The following is an 18,834-nucleotide window of genomic DNA, read 5'->3' as shown; positions in this document are numbered from 1 at the left end:
ACTCCAGTAACTTTGCTTATTTTCTATTTTTTTTTAATCTTTAACTAGGTTCTCGTCATGTTAGCTAATCCACAATTTGACTTGAGATGAGGAAGTTTTACTTCCTTGAGCTCAGCACATCAATGCTCTTATCCACGCTGCTTCGAACTTGCATCAAACATTGCATAATCTTCTATTTCTCTTAATTTTTGAATTTGCAGCCACACCTATAAGTCTAAGAATTGAGGGAAGATAAAGACATACGAGGCAGCTGTAGTGCAGTCCCTAAGAGGTCCGCTGTGGCCGCACGGTCGATGGTTCGAGACTGTCCTCGACCCAACCAAGCCTTTCATCTCTTCGTCTCTTCGAGTGCGATAAATTAGTACCACACTTGTCTGGGAAGATAAGAACACTGACCTGATAGATCGGTTGCAGTACTCCCCTCAGTCATTGTTTAGGTTAGACACGCGTTCATTAACTTCAAACGATTCTGAATTGAAGTTGAAGGTGCGTGGGCGCGTCCCAAGCGGATTGACTGACGCCAGACATTTATCCTTTTTATCCTTTCTGGACACGCCTGTACATATGTTTTGATACGAAAATTGTGCTGTGGAGGCGTTCATTTCTAATGAGCAACGAAAATTGAAGCTATGTAAGCATATGTTGCAAATTCTTTTGGTCATTTCACCCTATTCATCTTTTCATTTCCTCTCCACATATCTCCAACAGTCAACTTTTTTTTTTCTTCCGAAGTTCCGTGGAAATCCGACAATTCTGAAAAAGCAACAGATAATGAAGAATTGTGGCGAGATATTAATTTTACATACTCAAGGAGGAACAGTTTGTAGTTCCCCTCACTTTCCTGATCCTTGAAGATTTGTTTTCTAATTTTCGTGAACACGGAATCCAAACAATCTCCGATTAGCATCCTCCATCCGTATCAAATTAAATCATCTAATGTTCAATGATCATCACTTATGCTTTCTTTAAAAATTTGCCTTCGGCTTCTTCAGATTCTTTTTTTCAGGTTTTTTTTCTTTTTCAGATTTTTCTAAACCACTTTCTTCTACAGAAGCATCGCAAGATTTTTCTTTTGTTTACTTTAAATAGTACATAGTTGGCTTCTAAATTCTTTCTTTTTATTTTTTTTCTATTCGAAAATTCGAAATTAAATAGACATTTTAATTCTGAAATTATTTGATCATTTGTTCTAATGCTAAAATCATTTAAATTCTAGTCCTCCGACCTAGTTACCAAATATCCCGTCTACTAAAATTTACTGATTATGAAAATTTAATGATTTTTTTTTGAATGATGATTCGCAATTAAGAAGCTACATTGAATTCATGGAATTTATTTTGGGTTAAGTCCTTTCCTTTTTCACTCGTTTTTCACTTTCCTTTTTTTTCTCAGAAATTTCCAGTATCTTCCATCTAATTGTTTTCACACATAGAAGGATCTATTAGGGTCTGGAGGAGGGTTTCTAATTAAGTCTTGGTTTGTACGTGGAAAGAAGTAATGCAAGTGAATCAGCTTGGTTCAGATTTATAGAACTCTGGGCCACATCCTCTGCCGCCATTATCGGAATTGCAGTCGAATCCTGAAAATCGCTTCTAAGAATGAGAATCCGAAGATGCACAGAAGAATAGAATGTCAGGATATCAGTTCATCTTAAACCTCTACCATTTTGGCATCCACACCAATAAATCTAAGGAGAATCGTATAAGTATAGGAATGATGGAAGAAAATTCTGTTCCCTACAGAAAAAACAGAAACAAATTAAACTGAGAACGAGACTTTATTCCTACCACTACAGTAATGAGCCTGTTTACAGAGAACTTACCTGCCGATTCATTATCAAAGCAATATCCATAAAACTAACGACACTTCTTGAAGTATGCAAGGAAAATCGTTCTTGTTTTCCTTCCCTTCAATTTCTAATTTTTTTATTTCAGTTTTTTTCCAATTTCTAATAATTTCATAGGGATTCAGACGAACCCTTCACAGCACTTTATTCTTCATTCACAAATCTTCTATAGCACGCTTATTAGCACTTATTGGCGCTTATCGCACTAGTTTAATGTAAATTTCTAGAAGGAAAATTTCTACAAAAACCACTAAATCTTCTAATTTTCTATACCGACCATATTTGAAGGATTTTTGAAAACTAAATGAATGGTATTTAATCTAATTTATGGAAGTTTTTCCATCTTACAATGGATAATAGATGCGGGCAGAACAAGGAGTTATGCTCAATGCACTCTATTCATTGCAATTTCATAGCAACTTCGTCGAAAACGGTAGAATTTTGTACCCGCTTATGATGCTTACGTAAATACAAATTTTGTATTTAAATAATCCAAGAGGACAGAATTGTTGTCTGGCAAAAAAAAAGGATTTTTTTCAAATCTCCCTCCTAGAAAGTAAAATAGATTTTTTTATGCCTGATTGATATTTTTAGTTACTGTGCATTATTTATCCTCATTATAATTCTTTTTTTATATAAACACACTTATTTACTTACTATAAAAAAGTTTTTATACAATAGAAACTCTTGAAAATCCAAACATTTATGATTCAATCGATGCTTTCATTAACGCTCCGAAAAATATTAGTTTTTCTTCGTAATTTTCTGCGGATAAAAGAGATCCTCTTCGCTTCGAAAAATATTCGTTTTTCTTCGTAATTTTCTGTGGAAAAGTTGAAGAGTAACAAATTTCTATAATTACATTCAATTTAGACGGGTATGACAGAAGACGTGGACGACCACGTCCTGGACAAGTATGAACTACAAAAGAGGCTTGGAAAAGGTGCTTACGGTATCGTATGGAAAGCGGTCGACCGTAGGACGAAGGAGATTGTGGCGCTGAAAAAGGTTTGAACGGTTTCCCATCTGGAAAATTTGTTCTTCTAGTGTTTCGTAGGTTTTATTACAATTTTGACTAGTTTTGGGGCATGTCTTAATTTTTTTGGCTCGTCACCTTTAAGATCTTAGAATCTTCTAATCATTGCAACTGCGTGGGCGGCTGCGCTCGAAATGGCGCTGTGGGAATCTCGTTTAGTTTTGTAGGTGGATTGGAATTAACGGAGTATCAGTAGAAATACAGCTACGTCATTCTTCTAATAAAATTCCCCTAAAAACTAACATGGTCGGGTTTTGAGATCCAGAAGAAATGCAAAAACAACTGAAGAATTGATCTTTAATCAAGTTCTTCTCAAACATTTTTTTAAATGTTTGTTCATGGAAAAGGAGGGGTAAAAATACGAGGAGCGAAGTTAAGAAAACTAAAGTTTTACCTTAGATTGATATCTCTGTGACCTATTGGGCGTCATCAATGTAATAACCAAACTTCGAGCAGAGTAAAGTATTGTAGAAAGTTGAAAATATCACAAATGCTTGGAACAAGGAAACAAATTTGATTTTTTCCTTTTCTTCGAAGGGTTGTTTGGCCATCTAACAAACTTTTCATGCGGTCCCATTGTATCGTAAGGTCCCACCGTACGGCAAAACCATGGTTATGCTTCGAATGAAGTCCAATCCAAAATCGCAATCGCACGCAACCTCGGCTATCGCGTTTATTTCGGGCTTACGGTCTTAAAATTTGTTCAGATCTAAAACGTCAGGGTTTTGTATTATTTCTACGCCTTAAAAGGTTTTGCACCTAACGAGTTTTTCCTTCCTTTTTAAATTCGAGACTACTTCTTTTCGGTTTTTTTTTCCAGGATGCCGTAATTTATCTTTTCAGATGATCGATGCAATTAATAAATTTTTCAAAGCTCTACAGTACTTTCAAAGATCAAAGAGTATAATGATCAAATACTTCAGAGAGCATTAGTTTCTCTTAATTATTCATTAAAAATCACTAGGATGCATGTTTACAGTCTGTTTCACAAGAATAGTGGCCGTTAGCCGTCAATGCGTTCCGCCACGCTGCGCTCAGTGTTCTATTTATGAAGAAATTTACCCGTTCATACTTCTACTTTATATTTAATATTTACTCTACTTATACTCTATTTATATTTATTTGTAATAACGTAAGCAAGTTGAAGGACATTTCTAAGGATTCTTTTCTTTAAAATATTTCTCGAAAAACGGAGCACTGAAAGAATTTTCTCACAGACTCCTAGATGGATTCACTTACTTCTTCACCAACACCAACGAGTTACGTTGATTTTCTGGATGCACGCCTGCATGCGACATTTGGAAGACTTGATTCGCGAGCACTGTAAGCGTATAGACCGCTAGTATCTGAAGATCTAAGAAGTTCAAGGAGATTTGTGGAAAAAGAAGAACTATCCTCGATCTGTATCGATTTTTGATAGGGGGAAAATGAGGTTCTTAATTGCTTTTTTCAGCCAACGCTTCGGAAAGATCCCGAAATAGGCGATTCAATTCACAATCTAAACGATCGATCAGATCTCTTCACAACTTACAGACGACCTCCAAGCCTACTTTGTCAACAAATAACGTAGCGACTACACTAAACCTCCTGACCATGGATTTGAGAAGCCTCTTACTTAGTAGTGACCACTTACTGATCGATCAGGCCAGCGATTGATTCGAACGTCTCATTCGAGTGGGAAGAGCAATCCGAGATATAACGCGAGTTCCCGCGAGTGATATTCTTCTTTGCGATTCCTCTCGGCGGTTTTTTTGGGGTGGGGGGAGGATCCAAAATGCCTCCAACGATTTTCAAGCCAACGCTTCAGATTCAGGCCCCAAGCTTTGGACGTTAATTTCGAAATTTTCTCCGGAAAAATTGTTCTTATATTCTATGAGGGGCCTTAAGGTGTCGATTCCCAGTGAATTATTCTCGCTCTTCACATGCTCTTTGATACGGCTGTGTAGTGGTCGCACCGTTTCACCAACATATTCGTGCCCAGGGGCGGAGTCTGACTGCCACCTCCTCGCGGTGGCCCTGCTTCCACTAAATGCCATCCGACATCTGTAGAATCTGTAGAATATACGCTGTAGACACGTACAAGCTTCACAAATGAGTCAAATACCAAGAGCGATTGCGGAATCTTTGGCAACCACTTTCCGTTTACGCTGTAGTGCCGGACACTGTTGGAAAGGAACAGGAAAGTACTCACGTCGGTGTCAATAGGCAGTTTACGCAAGCAATCATTGCTCGATGGATATGGAAGAGTAACGAATGGATGGATTCTGTGCAAAGAACTGTGATCAAGAACGACCCGCCTTGGCGAAGATCGAGGCGGGTAACCGCGTCAGGCGGTAACACCAACCCGCCGATTGAGTAGGTAGAAGTAATTCGTCGCCGCAGCTCGTGCAAGAAATCAAATGGATTACATCGGATCTCGTAGCATAACCTGGATTTGGTTGGATGCGCGATCCGAGGGTATTTTCGAATTTTTGGCAATTTCCTAATTGAAGATAGGTAGTGAAATGTCAAAATAAGTTTACTTTTTTGAAGAAAGAAGTTCACAAGAATTTCGCTTTCTAAAAGTATGTGCAGGACGTTTCAGGAATGGATATTTGTTGAATTGTTTGTGAATTTATTCACGCAAAGTTTGTTTTTATCACAACTTTTCATGGAGTTCCAACAAACAGTTCTTGAAAGACTTTCCCTTTTTAGAAGTATTTTTAGATTATGCTTAACCTGAAAACAAGTGTAACGTTGTGGCACCTTCTCCCCAATTTTTCTTCTGAACATGTACAACCCATAAGCAAAATCTTCATCGCCTCGCATGTCACATTTCATTTACGTTCAGGAGCGACGTCTCCTGTGGAAAAAAAACCATCCAGTGCGAAAGAAAATGTGCAAAACCGTGTCACGCGATATTACGTACTCAGCTTCATAGCGGAGAACCGCTCAATTCCAAATAAATGTGTAAATTCCGCGTTTAGTTCGAGTCAAGCAAATAGAAAAGAGTCGAGCAGTAATATTTCTAAGTTCACGAGCGATTTGTGCAAAATTTCGTCGATTTGTAGTTTGAATGTGGTAGCGGCTGTGCGCTGCGAAGGATTTTCTTCCAAGTGCACGAGTTTATTACCTAACATTCATCTTATCGCAACAACAACGAATAATTTACGTTAACTGAGGGAGATATGTTAGTAGCGCTAGTTTTATGATCAGTAATTTGTTGACTGTATAAAAAAAAATTCTAAATATTGTTTACCTCGTCTAGTAGGGAATTTAATTTCAGATTTTCGATGCTTTTCGAAATCAAACGGATTCGCAACGAACATTTCGTGAAGTGATGTTTCTGCAGGAATTTGGACGACATCCAAACGTCATCAAATTGTTTAATATTCACAAAGCCGATAATGACAGGTGAGATTCGCTATTCCCACGAAGTTGTACTCATTACGTAGTTTCTAGAGCATGTTATGCGTAGGTGTGGGACGCGTAACACAAACAAACGAAAACTACCTACATATTCAGCGAAGCCGTCATTAATCTAATGAGTTCTTGTGACTTTCGTGATGGGACCAGTGATTCAGTGATTTGTAACTCTTTTCAAGGATTATCAGGGTCGGAACGGTAGGGAAACAGTGGAATGTGCGAATCAGTTGCTAGAGGAATGTGTCGTTTGGTGTAGGAGATCATAACTTCGACTTTCCTGCCCACACAGATCAATATCACCCTCTTTCAGGAATCAATCCACTGTAACCCTCAAGTTTTTCATTCATTCCTTCACTCATTTCACATCTTTTTTCTTCTGCGACAAAATTCTTACTTTCTGCTTTATTCTCATAAACCTGCTTTGAGTTTTTAAACAGAACTTCACTGAAATGGGTTACAATCTTGTGAGCCTTCGAGAACTTGTATTTATGTATCTTTTACTCACAAGGACCGAATCTCCGGAAGTTATTCTCATTAATTGGAACTTTGCAGTTTTCTCCCAATTTTAGTTTGACTTTGGATGTTTTGCTTGCCTCATGGGTGAAAATACCAAGGGACCATTAACAAGGATAGGAAGGAGCTGAGATTAAAGGTAGCGCGTATCACGAAACTAACGATGTTTGGGTCTTTGTACGGAAAAAAATAGAGTTCGGGATTTTGAAGACGAATACCAGTGTTTCCTCGCACAATTCCCCCTAATCGTCTTGAAAAACGGAGTGAGAACTGCTTTCGTTCCTACGATGCACGTTAGAACGCGTCACTCTCGTTCACGCTCCGGGCCGTCTGCCTCAGCAGCCTCTTCATTACCTCTACTTGAATAGGCAGATGAGTGATTCCCCGTTCCGTTTTCCGACGACGACTAACGTCCTCTGACCGCTCGTTCGTGGGCGCGGCGCGTGTGCAGCGCGTTTCGCGTATTTCATGTGGAAAAGAACGCCGCTTTCCAAGCCTTTTTTTCAGGACGATTAGAGAGAATTTATCGCGTCTACGTTCGCACTCATAACTACACTCCAAACCCTATATTATTTCTATTTCTATGTTCTATTTCTCACCCCACAGGTTTCCTAACTACATCAGTTTCGTGATGAATGTTTAATTCCTGTCTTTAAAGGTACAATCAGGTACGGATGACTGAATGACCTGAATCTCGCTGCTGTCCTGTGAACGGCTGCATTCGAAGCGCTTTTTTTACCCGACTCTACATCGTCAAAACTTTAATGCATGCGTTAAACTTCTGTTCTCTTGATTTGAGGAATTGGTGCTTTGAGAAAGAAAAAGTCATATGGATAACTATATTTAGATACTGTATACTCATACAGTAGGAATAATTGACTTTAAATCTAGATTTTTTTATTGGATTCGATGAAGTATGACTCCCGAACGATTCTAATTCATCGTCACCATTTCTATCCCTTAATTACTGGCACGTTATGTAATTTTCCCGACATATTTGCTTACTAACTAGCCACCTACACTTCTTCGATCTAGTTGTTTACTGTTTATTACTTGTTGCTCGTTGATGATTCTAGTTCATTATCTCGTAGGCGACGGGACCGAACCTATAATTCAAATCTCGTTGACTTCCGACAAAAGCAGTAGAATTATCTTCAACCATATAATAAGATAGATAACGACACAAATAAATTAAGAGAAAAGGTCCTTGATCGTAGATGAGAGTGACACTACACTATTACAGCTGAACGTACCAGGAAAAGTCCTATAATTCGCCCCATTGCTAATATCACGACCTATGGCTAACCCCGATACAGGAACATAAATAACAAGCTCCAAGCGTAATTTTCTGCTATTTTCAGGGATATCTACTTGGTATTCGAGTATATGGAGGCCGATTTACACAATGTGATTAAGAAGATGACAATTTTAAAGGACGTGCACAAGCAATACATCATGTGTCAACTATTTCGTGCTATTCGTTTTTTACATAGCGGAAATGTTTTGCATAGGTGAGCACAAAGCAAATATTTATTCACTTTTCAACAAGTACACAATAGTTTTGCGTTGATGCACACAGCGCTGCGTTAGCAGTTTTTCTCGCCGAACACGCCGAAATTCTTGGAGAATATTGCCCCAGGCCCTATTCAATAATGACGAGGGGATTTGGCTTTACACGCTTTTATTTGGCATTACACGTGCGGAAATCTAATCCGATTTTCCCAATGGATTAGTGGGTAGACGTTACGGAGGAGTTAGGAACGAAGCAAAGAGATTCATTTAGTTGATTGAAGGCAGCGTACCACGAATATGAGGGTGTTAGGATCTTTCCACGAGAATATAGGGATATGTCTCACAAGTATGAGCGCTGTTGCCATCAATTCCTCCTAATCGTTCGAAAAATCGGCATGGGAAACGATTTTGTTGCACCGGATCCCCCTACAAGGCACCTAATGACGTGCAACATCGGCGAGAGCACGCATACGCGCCGCGTTTGCGAGCGAACACACAATCGAGGGCTGCCGATGGTGCTTTTCCCGCTCGCAGATGAAATGTCTGTGTGCGTGCTCTCGCAGATGTTCCACTTGTTGTTAGGTGCCTCGTAATGGGATCCTGTACAATAAGGCCGTTTCACTTGCCGTTTTCCCGGAAAATTGTGGAGAATTGAGAGCGGTTGCGTTTGTTGTGCAGCACTAACCTTATCGATTCGTAAGGAAATCCCACCACTTTGGATCTCGCGCTATCCTGATCCTAAAGGATGCTTTAGGTGGATTTCGGCGTCCTGCGTTATCCGCTTACCATTTTAAGAAACTGCACATAATTTTGCACGCAGGAAAAATACATGCGTCTCATTGTTCGGTGGCAGCGCGGCTTTTCACCATGAGAACCAAATTCTCATGAATAATTGCGTTGTGCGATGACGTTTTTGTGACGTGGGACCTTCCTAGCCGCTGTCCCCACAGCGGCTGAAACATCAACAACTTCTGCAAATACTAGCTTTGAATATAATATGTTAGTGACGATAGTATTCCTTGCGATGAGTCCATATGAGCTCATTATGAGCTCATTATTTATTCATAACGATACTAATAAACAAATAAACAGAACGAAAGAGTCTTATACACGTCAGTTCGCGCATCGTGCAAAACTAATTACGATGACGTCAACAGGAACACTTTCGCAGCGTTTTCTAGCTAAATCGCCATCTTTACTCCGATTACATCACCGACCACGCGATTTTCCCCTCGTGCTCAACCTCGTGCAATATTGCACTTTTCCATTTCCTCACGGTTGAGGTGTAGGTAGCACTGCGATGTAATTTGCTGTGCCGGAAACGATTACGCTTTTTCTGCTCGGTTCTGCTAATCGTGCTCAGGTGGGATTTTCATGACGATTTATCACCATGTTTGTTCTGAGAACACACGTAGGACTCGCCGCTAATATTCGAGAAACAATAAAAGCGCTGAGAAAAAAGCGAATGACGTAAACCAACACTTTTACAATGTTCTAATCGTTTCCACTATGGTCGTGGATGCGATATGTTTTAGCAACGAATTAGACATAGGAAAGATTCGAAGCAGAAATTTTCCGAAATTAGGCGTCGAACACAGAATGCACGTGAACCTCGTGAACTCTGAAACAATTTCTGGTGAGAATGTTTAATTTCTGTCCGTAATCTACTACATTTGCTTTATTCCCATTTATTTTCGCTAAAAATGCTTATCTCTCACAGTTTCTTAACCTCAAGTAAAACAATTTTTTCCTCCTACAGGTTGCGTTTATACTTTCGCGCAAGATAATCTGTAAAACTCATGGAATTTGTCATAATCGGCTACCTGCTACTTCACAACGTTTAATAATGGGTACTGTGGTCGACTTGTGATAGATGTACGATGACAACCGAAACTATCATAACTGTCACGCAGCCCTTACAGCTGCATACGTGAACATAGCGTCGATTACGTATGAGAGTTAGCATTTAGGCGGGCGTTGCGCAGAGGCGCCGTGTTACGCAGAAGTATAGCCACCGCAAGAGAGCGCCAGCATTAAAAAAAGATTCAAAACGAGAACAAACTCAAGTAGAATTGTGTAAATACGGTGTAATTCCTACTGTTACATTTCAGAGATCTGAAACCATCGAATGTGCTTCTGGATGCTGATTGTCGAGTGAAGTTGGCAGACTTCGGACTTGCGCGGTCGCTATCCTCGGTAAGTACTTTTATGATCACTTTTCAGCAGTATCCAAGGTTCATATACATGAACCTTTAATTAAAAATGGTATTTTTCCTAACCAAACCTATTTAAAATACTACTTTTTGTATTTCTTTATGATATACCTTACAGTAATATTTTATAGTTGGAGGACTACCCAGAAGGTCAAAATATGCCCGAATTAACCGAGTACGTTGCCACGCGTTGGTATCGTAGCCCGGAAATCCTGTTGGCCGCTAAGCGATACACGAAAGGTGTTGATATGTGGAGCCTTGGATGTATCCTTGCTGAAATGCTCTTAGGTAGGCGCTTTGGTTTAAGGAGACATTAGGGGACTACAAAGATGCAGACGATTCTGGGATTATACATATTTTAAAGGACGAGCGTTGTTTCCTGGAACCTCAACAATTAATCAGATAGAGCGAATTATGAACACTATAGCGCGACCAAGCAGGGCAGATATAGAGAGTATAGGTGAGCCTAGCACTTTATTCATCCACTACTCTATTCATTCATCTATTCGTTTGCTCATTCATTCATTCATTCATTCATTCATTCATTCACCCATTCATTCACCCATTCATCGATCCATTCAGGCAGTCACTATGCTCTATCGGTGCTCGACAAAATGCCTCAAAGGCCACGGAAGACACTGGAATCTATAGTAGCCACCAGTAATCCTCATGCTCTTGATCTTATACATAGGTAATTTTTGCTTCCTTGAATATATTTACTTTTTTCAAATGTTTTCTTTCCCAGGTTATTGATTTTTGCTCCGCATCGTCGCCTTACTGTCGAGCAGTGCCTCGTTCATCCATATGTTTTGCAGTTTCATAATCCGGCTGATGAGCCGATATTACCGTACGATGTGGGTTTTTGAAAGAATTTTTTTTCGGAAACTTGTACGGAGAAAACAGAAGAATCCCGTATGCAGCACAGGGAACAGTTCTCGCACTTGTGTAAATGCGTAAAATAGTTTGTGTTTGTTTGTTATAACGGTTTAAGTATGTATGGTATCCCTGCTGCACGGCAAAAATAGATTGATTTAAATAGGAAAGAAATACAAAAATAATAAATAACTGAAAATGAAAGGAAAATGAGCTAAACAAATAATAATAGGTAGTATAAGAGAAAATGCATGCAATCGTTGTTATTTTACGCCTTGAACCCTGACCTATGTGCTATTTTTAAGAAAACGGTGACTTTCATCATTAGATATTTTTACGAAATGCTTAACTCTGGGATGTCCTAAAGAATTTTCTGGAAAAACGCTTAGACCCAGCCGCTTCTATGGGCTATTAAGGACTAAAGTGGATCCTTTGCCGCTTATGCTTTAGTAAAAAAAACACGCTCTTCTGCAGCTCATTTTACACGTGTCTGTATTCAAGGAACCCACCGTAGGCAATTACGCGGCAGAACGCTCACCTGAGCCTCTCGGTCTGCTTTTACTTGGATCAAAAAGATCAATTAGGCTCCTTCTATACTGTATAGAGCGATCATCTCTATTCACCTCATTTAATTTCAACGATATCTGCCTCAACGATGATTTCAGGTGACTCTTCCACTTCCGGATCACATTCAACTGTCCATAGACGATTATCGTAACAAACTGTACGACATGATGAATCAGAAGAAGACACATATCAAGCGAATACAACATGAGAAGATCAAAATTGTAAGTTTTAAGCACTCATGCATTATTAATCATTAATATAAATATATGTATACTAAAATTTTCCATGAACGAAACGAACTGACAAATTAGTGGACCTTCGAGAATTTCAACAACGTTCAAACCGCTAAGAGCATAAAAATCGGTAGAAATGCATGATGCGTTGATTTACTCACCTTAGCTCAGCTAAATACACAGATACTGGACACGCGTTACTGTAACCGTAAGTAGAGTACGAAGAGTGACGATACGGTTTGAGGTTTGATGATTCCCTCCATATCAAACCATGCATTTCATCTGTAACTTTTTTTTCGAATTTTTCAAATATACAACAATAAGTTAGCTTTTTTAAGTGCTAAATTACTTTTTTATTTTCTTCCGGTAATACAAAAATCTTATAGAAGTATTTTTTAGATTTAAAAAAATACAGGCGATTAAGGATTCAGTATACGACTATCTCATAATTACTATTAACAATTCCTTAAAAATTGAGAAAAAATTGAGAAAAACGACTCCGAATTACGACGATAGCACCAACCTACGCACCTACACATTTCTCTTCGTTTTAAATCCCCCCACCTTTTTTCCAGTCTTTCATCAAGAAATCTAAGCGTCGGATGCTGTAGAAATAGAAAAATATGGAATACAAGTGAAAACAAGGCAGAACATTCCGAAAACTGTTTTTTTCTCGCATTGTGACGCAGAAAAGCTGGAATCCACTGGGTAATATTGATTGATTTCGAGCCGGATATTCACCTAAATTTATTGGAAATATTACTGAATAAGCGTTTTTTTTTGGTTGATATAACTATTTGCTGGGCGGAAATTCCTATCCATAGCGTTTTGATTGAAAGTTCTGACAAATCTCATATTTTGTAGTTTCCTATTTGAAGAATTTGTTAGGCGTTAGCTTGTGAAGCGATTTCCTCTCCATCACTTCCTCATATCGCGGTACGTTATTTATTGTTTTTATTCTGAAGCGGATGGAAGGGATTTTTATACTATTTCTGGCTTCATACTAGTAAGTACAAAGTAAAGTACAAAGTGCTGTGCCGGTTAAGGTTTCGGTTAAGAACTGTTGACCTCAGAATGTGTGGATAGGTGCAGATACACTACATATAGTCGGGTCAAAACGACATGAAACACGGACATTTGCGCAAGCGGCTGCGCTCAAAGCGGAGCGGTGGAGCGTAGAGGTTGGGATGGTGTAAGGATCCACGCTACCGCCACACACTTTTGCAGTTCGCCATGGTCCCACCTCGATTCCAACCGCTGTCTCCACCGCATCGCTTCCGAGCGCGGCCGCTTGCGCAACGGTCCGTACTTCATGTCGTTTTGACCCAACTATATGTAATGATGCTCAGCATGATATGTGTAAAAATAAATGGATTAATAGTTGATTTATTACAATAGTAAAATAGTAATCAATAATAACAAGAATGATAGTGAAATAGACTTGAAAAAATTACCGTATTTACGCGGACCGTTTACGGTAAGGGTCGTTCTTCCTCTACATAACGGGCTAACGAATTAGGGAAATGTCAAATTTTACCTTTTATTTCTTTCGCTTTCTTTATTGACTCCTTTTTCTTTCTTTATTCAATTATTTTGCAATATTAGAAATTTTACGGCGTTCCGTTGAATCTTTACTGTCGCAATCTTCAATACTTTGCAGAACTTCTAGGATGAATAATATATGAACTATGAAATACATTTTTTAGGTTGAACGACCACAAACAACGTCAGCAAAACCTTCAACTCCGATACGTGACACGAGTAAAACAAACGGTCGAGCCTCTTCCGGTGGAGCTCCAATCGCGCAAGCTGAATGCAGCGATACAGACTATGATACAGCTAGAAGTTTGGCCAGAGCGACAAGTGTTGAGAAGAATGGTAGCCTACACAGTGCAACCACTCTCAGAGGTGAGAATTTTTCTCGAAGAAAAAATGATTAAATTAATTTGAAAATTGTTGATAAGTCAGCGGTATGAGTTGTTAACAACATCTGTATTGCCAATGGTTCGACGCCAGCCGAGACCCTGCCCCCAAGCTTTTCAGCCTGAGACTATTTCAAAAAAAAAAATCATCTACCAATCAATTCTCTTTTTTCCCATTTTTTGTAGCCTAGTTCAAATAAGATTAATAAGTCAAATCCCTTCTTGACAATTTTAGATCAGATTTAACTGAAAAACGACAATAAGGCGGAAGATAAAGTGCACAGTGCAGCCTTACAATGACCTGCGGGGAGACCCAATGCATCGAGTAGGTGTTTTTCCCACTTCCCAGCCAAGTTTGATTCCAATTTTTCGACCTCAGAGGGCTGAAAGACTTGGCTGGTATGATCCATCTACCAGTCGCAGTGGAATTTTGTCCCAAGTGCGCAAAATGTTACGCTAGAGGAAACGGGGTTGCACCCACTGTCAAGGCCTCACAGCGGTTCTGTGAGGAACAGAACCTGCAGCAGGAATCGTTTTCCCGAAACATGATCACCCATTCTCGAGAACCTCTTGTAAACCGCATGCTCAGGCTCCGCGGCGAAGTTCGAGTATCCCTGAGAGTCTGTTTCCTTGCCCCTAACACCAAGCACTCTACCATTGAGTTGATTTACTTTAATTAATCCGAGAGGTGATATTAAGTTATCGCCTGGCGCGATTGCCCTCATCTTCGCCGAGGTAAGTCGTCCTTGAACATAGCTCTGTCCACCTTTCCCAATCTGGTGTAAGAGCTTGCGAATGATCAATCTATTCTTCGCTATTCCACATCCTGTGGGAACTTACGTCTCACCTGAACTCCCTATCCACGCCGAGTGTTCTGGGTTCTCCTCTACCACTTCAGTCCGCGTAAAGATCTTTATTTTGATATACCCTAGCCAAACAGCCGCCTAAGCTTCTTCCCTTACGTCCAATCAAGCGTTCTATAACCGTAGACAGTAGACATTCCATCACCGAAAACGGCGCTACCTAAGTATCTGATCCGTAGACCATGATAGGAAAATGCGGATAGGTAGACTCGCAGCTTGTCATCACATTTTTGGGGATAGAGGGGACCACACCACCATTTCGTTTAGGAGTTAAATGCGGAAGACCTTAGCACATCTTCGCTGAAGGTCTTTCTTGTAGCTGCCGTGTTTCTTCCGCGTACAGCCCAAGTAACAGAAGTCATCGACATCGATCCATTATCTGTCCACCCTGATTCACGTTTGAGGTTTCGAAAGGGTCCACATCAGCTTGCACTTATCACGGAGTATACGTAGTCTATAGGCTGCAGCTAGCTTCCATACAAGGATGACAACATGTTGAAGTTTCGTGCTGCTTTCCGCGGATATAACAACATTGTCGGCGTACTCGAGATCAGTCATCTCCACCAGAATCTTAATTTTTCATCTTCTGGATGCAAACCAGAACCATCTACTTGGTCGTTGGTTCCTCGTTAACAGCATATGTCGTTCCATGAAATTGCTTGAGTACAGGAGCTGATGGGGTTCTTGCCGGTTCCGTAAGGTCTTGAGGTGATTCCTTCCAATTGCAAGTGTTGCTTCACTGACAGGCACTCCCTTAGCAGTGTTTAGAACTGGATAACATTTTTTTCATTTTACCGATATACTGTTTCACTAAAGCATAGGAATTCTGCGGGTTCTTGTCCTCCCACGCCTTTCAAACTCGTTCGCTATTGACGTCCATTCGTTTCACGGACTTTTTGCAGCTGGGGGCGCAACATCCTCCTCAGACACCTTTTTTGGTTGGAATTGCCGCTGTGCGGGCGTAGCATATAAATATCTTATCTCCGCAGATGCAAAGGCTAACTTTTTCAGACTTGCCATGTCGATTTTGAAGAAGATTTTGAAGATAATCTCCTCAGTTTTCTTGTGGAACATTATCTTAAGATTGAGAAGAACTGAATGATGCTCACAGTTAAATCATCATCGACGGCATCAGCTCCCTCGAGAGCTGATGCCGTCGATGATTTCTCTAAAACGTGAAGACAATGATGTGACTTGTCTGTCAGAAAAGTCGACCAGACGGTGACCGTTACCAGACGTACGCTCCGTTGGATATTACTATTTTCCTAGCATATAGGACATGTTATTCAGGTCCCATCTTCACATTTGGGTTGACTCTGACATTGCGACCTGCTGGCTGGGTATTTTAGGCACCAATGCATTGAGTTCATCATAGAAGGCCTTATTATTGTTGTCCTCAGCGCTCTTCGCAGGTGCCTGGGTGCCTGGGCACCTACGATCCGGAGTTTACGTCCTCTGCTATCCCTAGTCGTACGCATCTAGACAATGGCTCATCTAGACGACGTTGAGCCAAATCTCTGCACCAGGTTCTTGTAATCTTTCCTCACAGCTATCGCGCTACCACCTACTTTCTTCATCAGCATCGCCGCAGTATATGGTGTAATTTTCGATGCTGATTACGAGCCGGTCTCTGATGCGCATTTCCTGCAGCCCAGCAAACCCCTCTCGGAGATATTGTAGAAGCCTACACAGGGCGACTTGTTGGATTTCACTCGACGGTGTTCGGCAGTTCAGCGTGACGAAAGGAATGGTTGTTGCCAAAGATTCCATGTTCCCTTCAGGTCTTCAGTTGACCTTTCAAGTTTTGGGCTTTGGCGATGTGCTTGACGACAGCACTTTCTTGCAATGCATGGAAATCTTACCGCAAATAACGAAGTGGGTTATATAGCTCGTATGTTCCCAATGCATGCACTTAAACGTCTGATTGCGTTTAGTGAAAACAGGGCCAGCCACATGCAAGTAGCAATAATACTCGTTTACGGAGCCCCCTCACCCTTTGCCCTTCAATATTTCGTAAATTTCTTATATGGGAGGATTGAAAATCTACAATCCCCATTTAATCATATTAATCATATAGGGAATTATTCCAAAAACAGAATGTTCAGGCGCATAACGCTCATCATGCATTTTAGGATTGCGTCAGTGGTTATTTTTATCTTTTTCGATGACGTCTAAACGATCGTAAACGTGCGCGACAAAAACTATTGAAGGGTAGTGGTTATTTGCCTCCCTTCTCTGACATAAGTACGGGGATTGTGCTCTATTTGATTCCTGGCTATGAAGTGAGCACTTAAAATTGCACGTAAAGAAGCAGATTTTCATACAGTATGACCATTGGGTCACTCCAAATGTGTTCAATCGTCCAACACTTTGCGCATACCTATATATCGCGTCATTAGTGATAAAGTCTTTGCACTGTCCAACTATTTCGCGTTCTTCGAAAAATTAGAAAGTTAAGCGAACAAAACCTCAAAAATCTCACTACCGCTCTCGACTTTTTTAATTGTCTTATGGTCCGAATACTCCAAGGAACTGAACGAGTTCTGAAGATCAACGTCGTTTCCTGGTTCCGTGCGGAATGTTCGAGTTAACGCTGATATCATTACATTGTTTGAAAATATCCTAATTTTAAAGTAAAGACTGGGAAAAAACCATATAAGCGTGTCTACACGGATTTAAATTAGTGCGTTGCTTATGCTTTTTTTTATGAGTATCGCAGAACAAGACCAATCACCAATCGATAGCGGTTTGTACGCTACGTGAACTGCATAAGAGCTGTACGTAACGCAATTGATACGGGGGAATTTTGCCTGTATTCATATGAAGAAGAAAAGCAAAGTATCACAGCGGTTCTCTGAAATTTTCTTTCAAAGGTGCTGAATGAAAAATCCTGGAAATGATCCGAACTCTATCAGTGGATGAAATTCACGTTGAAGCATAGATTTCGACTGTGTAATAACGGAAATTTTTCAGATCGAGCTCAATCTGCCGATTCTCGTTCATCGAAAGCCAACGGAACCACGAAAGTACGACGAAGATCCATTGAAAGGCCTCGAATGTTCAGCGGAATTAAGCCGAGTCGTTTGATGTCACATAAGCTCATCTCAAATTATTAATGGTCTCAAACATGGTGCAGGTGTTACATTTGTCATCCCAGCCAATCTCTCAGAAATCGAGCAGAAGATTCGTGTTGGAAAGAAAAAAACTTAAAAAAAAAACAACCTAGTTACATCTGTTACACCTCCACCTTCTTACCGCCGTTGCTAATTGCCAAGGACAATTTTTTGGATTCAAGGTTGACGAATTACAATGAAGGACAGGCGTTAGAATTTTCTGTTCCGCCTCACTACCACTGTCGCGTGCGACCGCGACACCCGCGGCTCGAACTATCGATCGCCCGCCGCACGCGTTGCGATCGTACTGCGGCAGTGAAAAGAACAAAAATCTTTACGAAAACTCTGTACACAAAGTCAGTGGCAATTAGTTTCGCGGTAAGGCTACAAAAAACTCTCAATTCATCCTCACTTCCAATCTCAGCAAATTCGATCTCATCGTACTAGTCCTTTAATCAGCGTGTACCCGTTATTTGAGAGCGTCCTACAGCAATTGGAACGACCTCGACTTTGCCAGTGTGATAATTCTAGTCAGCCCACGATCTTTTTTTCTTGTTTTTTTCATGGAACCGGGATTTTCTGTGTTGTACCACAGAAATCATTCCCGTAAAGCACGCATGACAATTTTTTTTCTCGATCCAAACAAGTTGTTCCTGTTGTCTTTCAATTAGAAGTCTACTGTGAATGATGCTATGAGTTGTCTGTGCTCCAAAACAAAATAATTTGTATACGGGGAAG

At 40.3% G+C, this 18,834-nt stretch overlaps 1 protein-coding gene across 1 annotated transcript; it reads left to right on the top strand.

Moving 5' to 3' along the window:
* Positions 1–2,725: 2,725 nt before the first annotated feature.
* On the top strand, positions 2,726–18,099 carry RB195_011650 (uncharacterized protein; the record flags this gene model as incomplete). Its single annotated transcript, XM_064193171.1, has 11 exons — positions 2,726–2,854; positions 6,148–6,275; positions 8,162–8,311; positions 10,424–10,508; positions 10,657–10,813; positions 10,890–10,985; positions 11,108–11,216; positions 11,271–11,379; positions 12,064–12,186; positions 13,905–14,106; positions 17,957–18,099. The coding sequence occupies 11 exons, from the start codon at positions 2,726–2,728 to the stop codon at positions 18,097–18,099; spliced, it is 1,431 nt and encodes a 476-aa protein (XP_064050754.1).
* Between the last annotated feature and the right edge of the window lie 735 nt (positions 18,100–18,834).

The sequence above is a fragment of the Necator americanus genome, chromosome III (assembly GCF_031761385.1).
Source record: "Necator americanus strain Aroian chromosome III, whole genome shotgun sequence".
Taxonomy (NCBI): domain Eukaryota; kingdom Metazoa; phylum Nematoda; class Chromadorea; order Rhabditida; family Ancylostomatidae; genus Necator; species Necator americanus.
The sequence above is the reverse complement of the archived record's forward strand: the minus strand, read 5'-3'. Positions and strand labels throughout refer to the sequence as shown.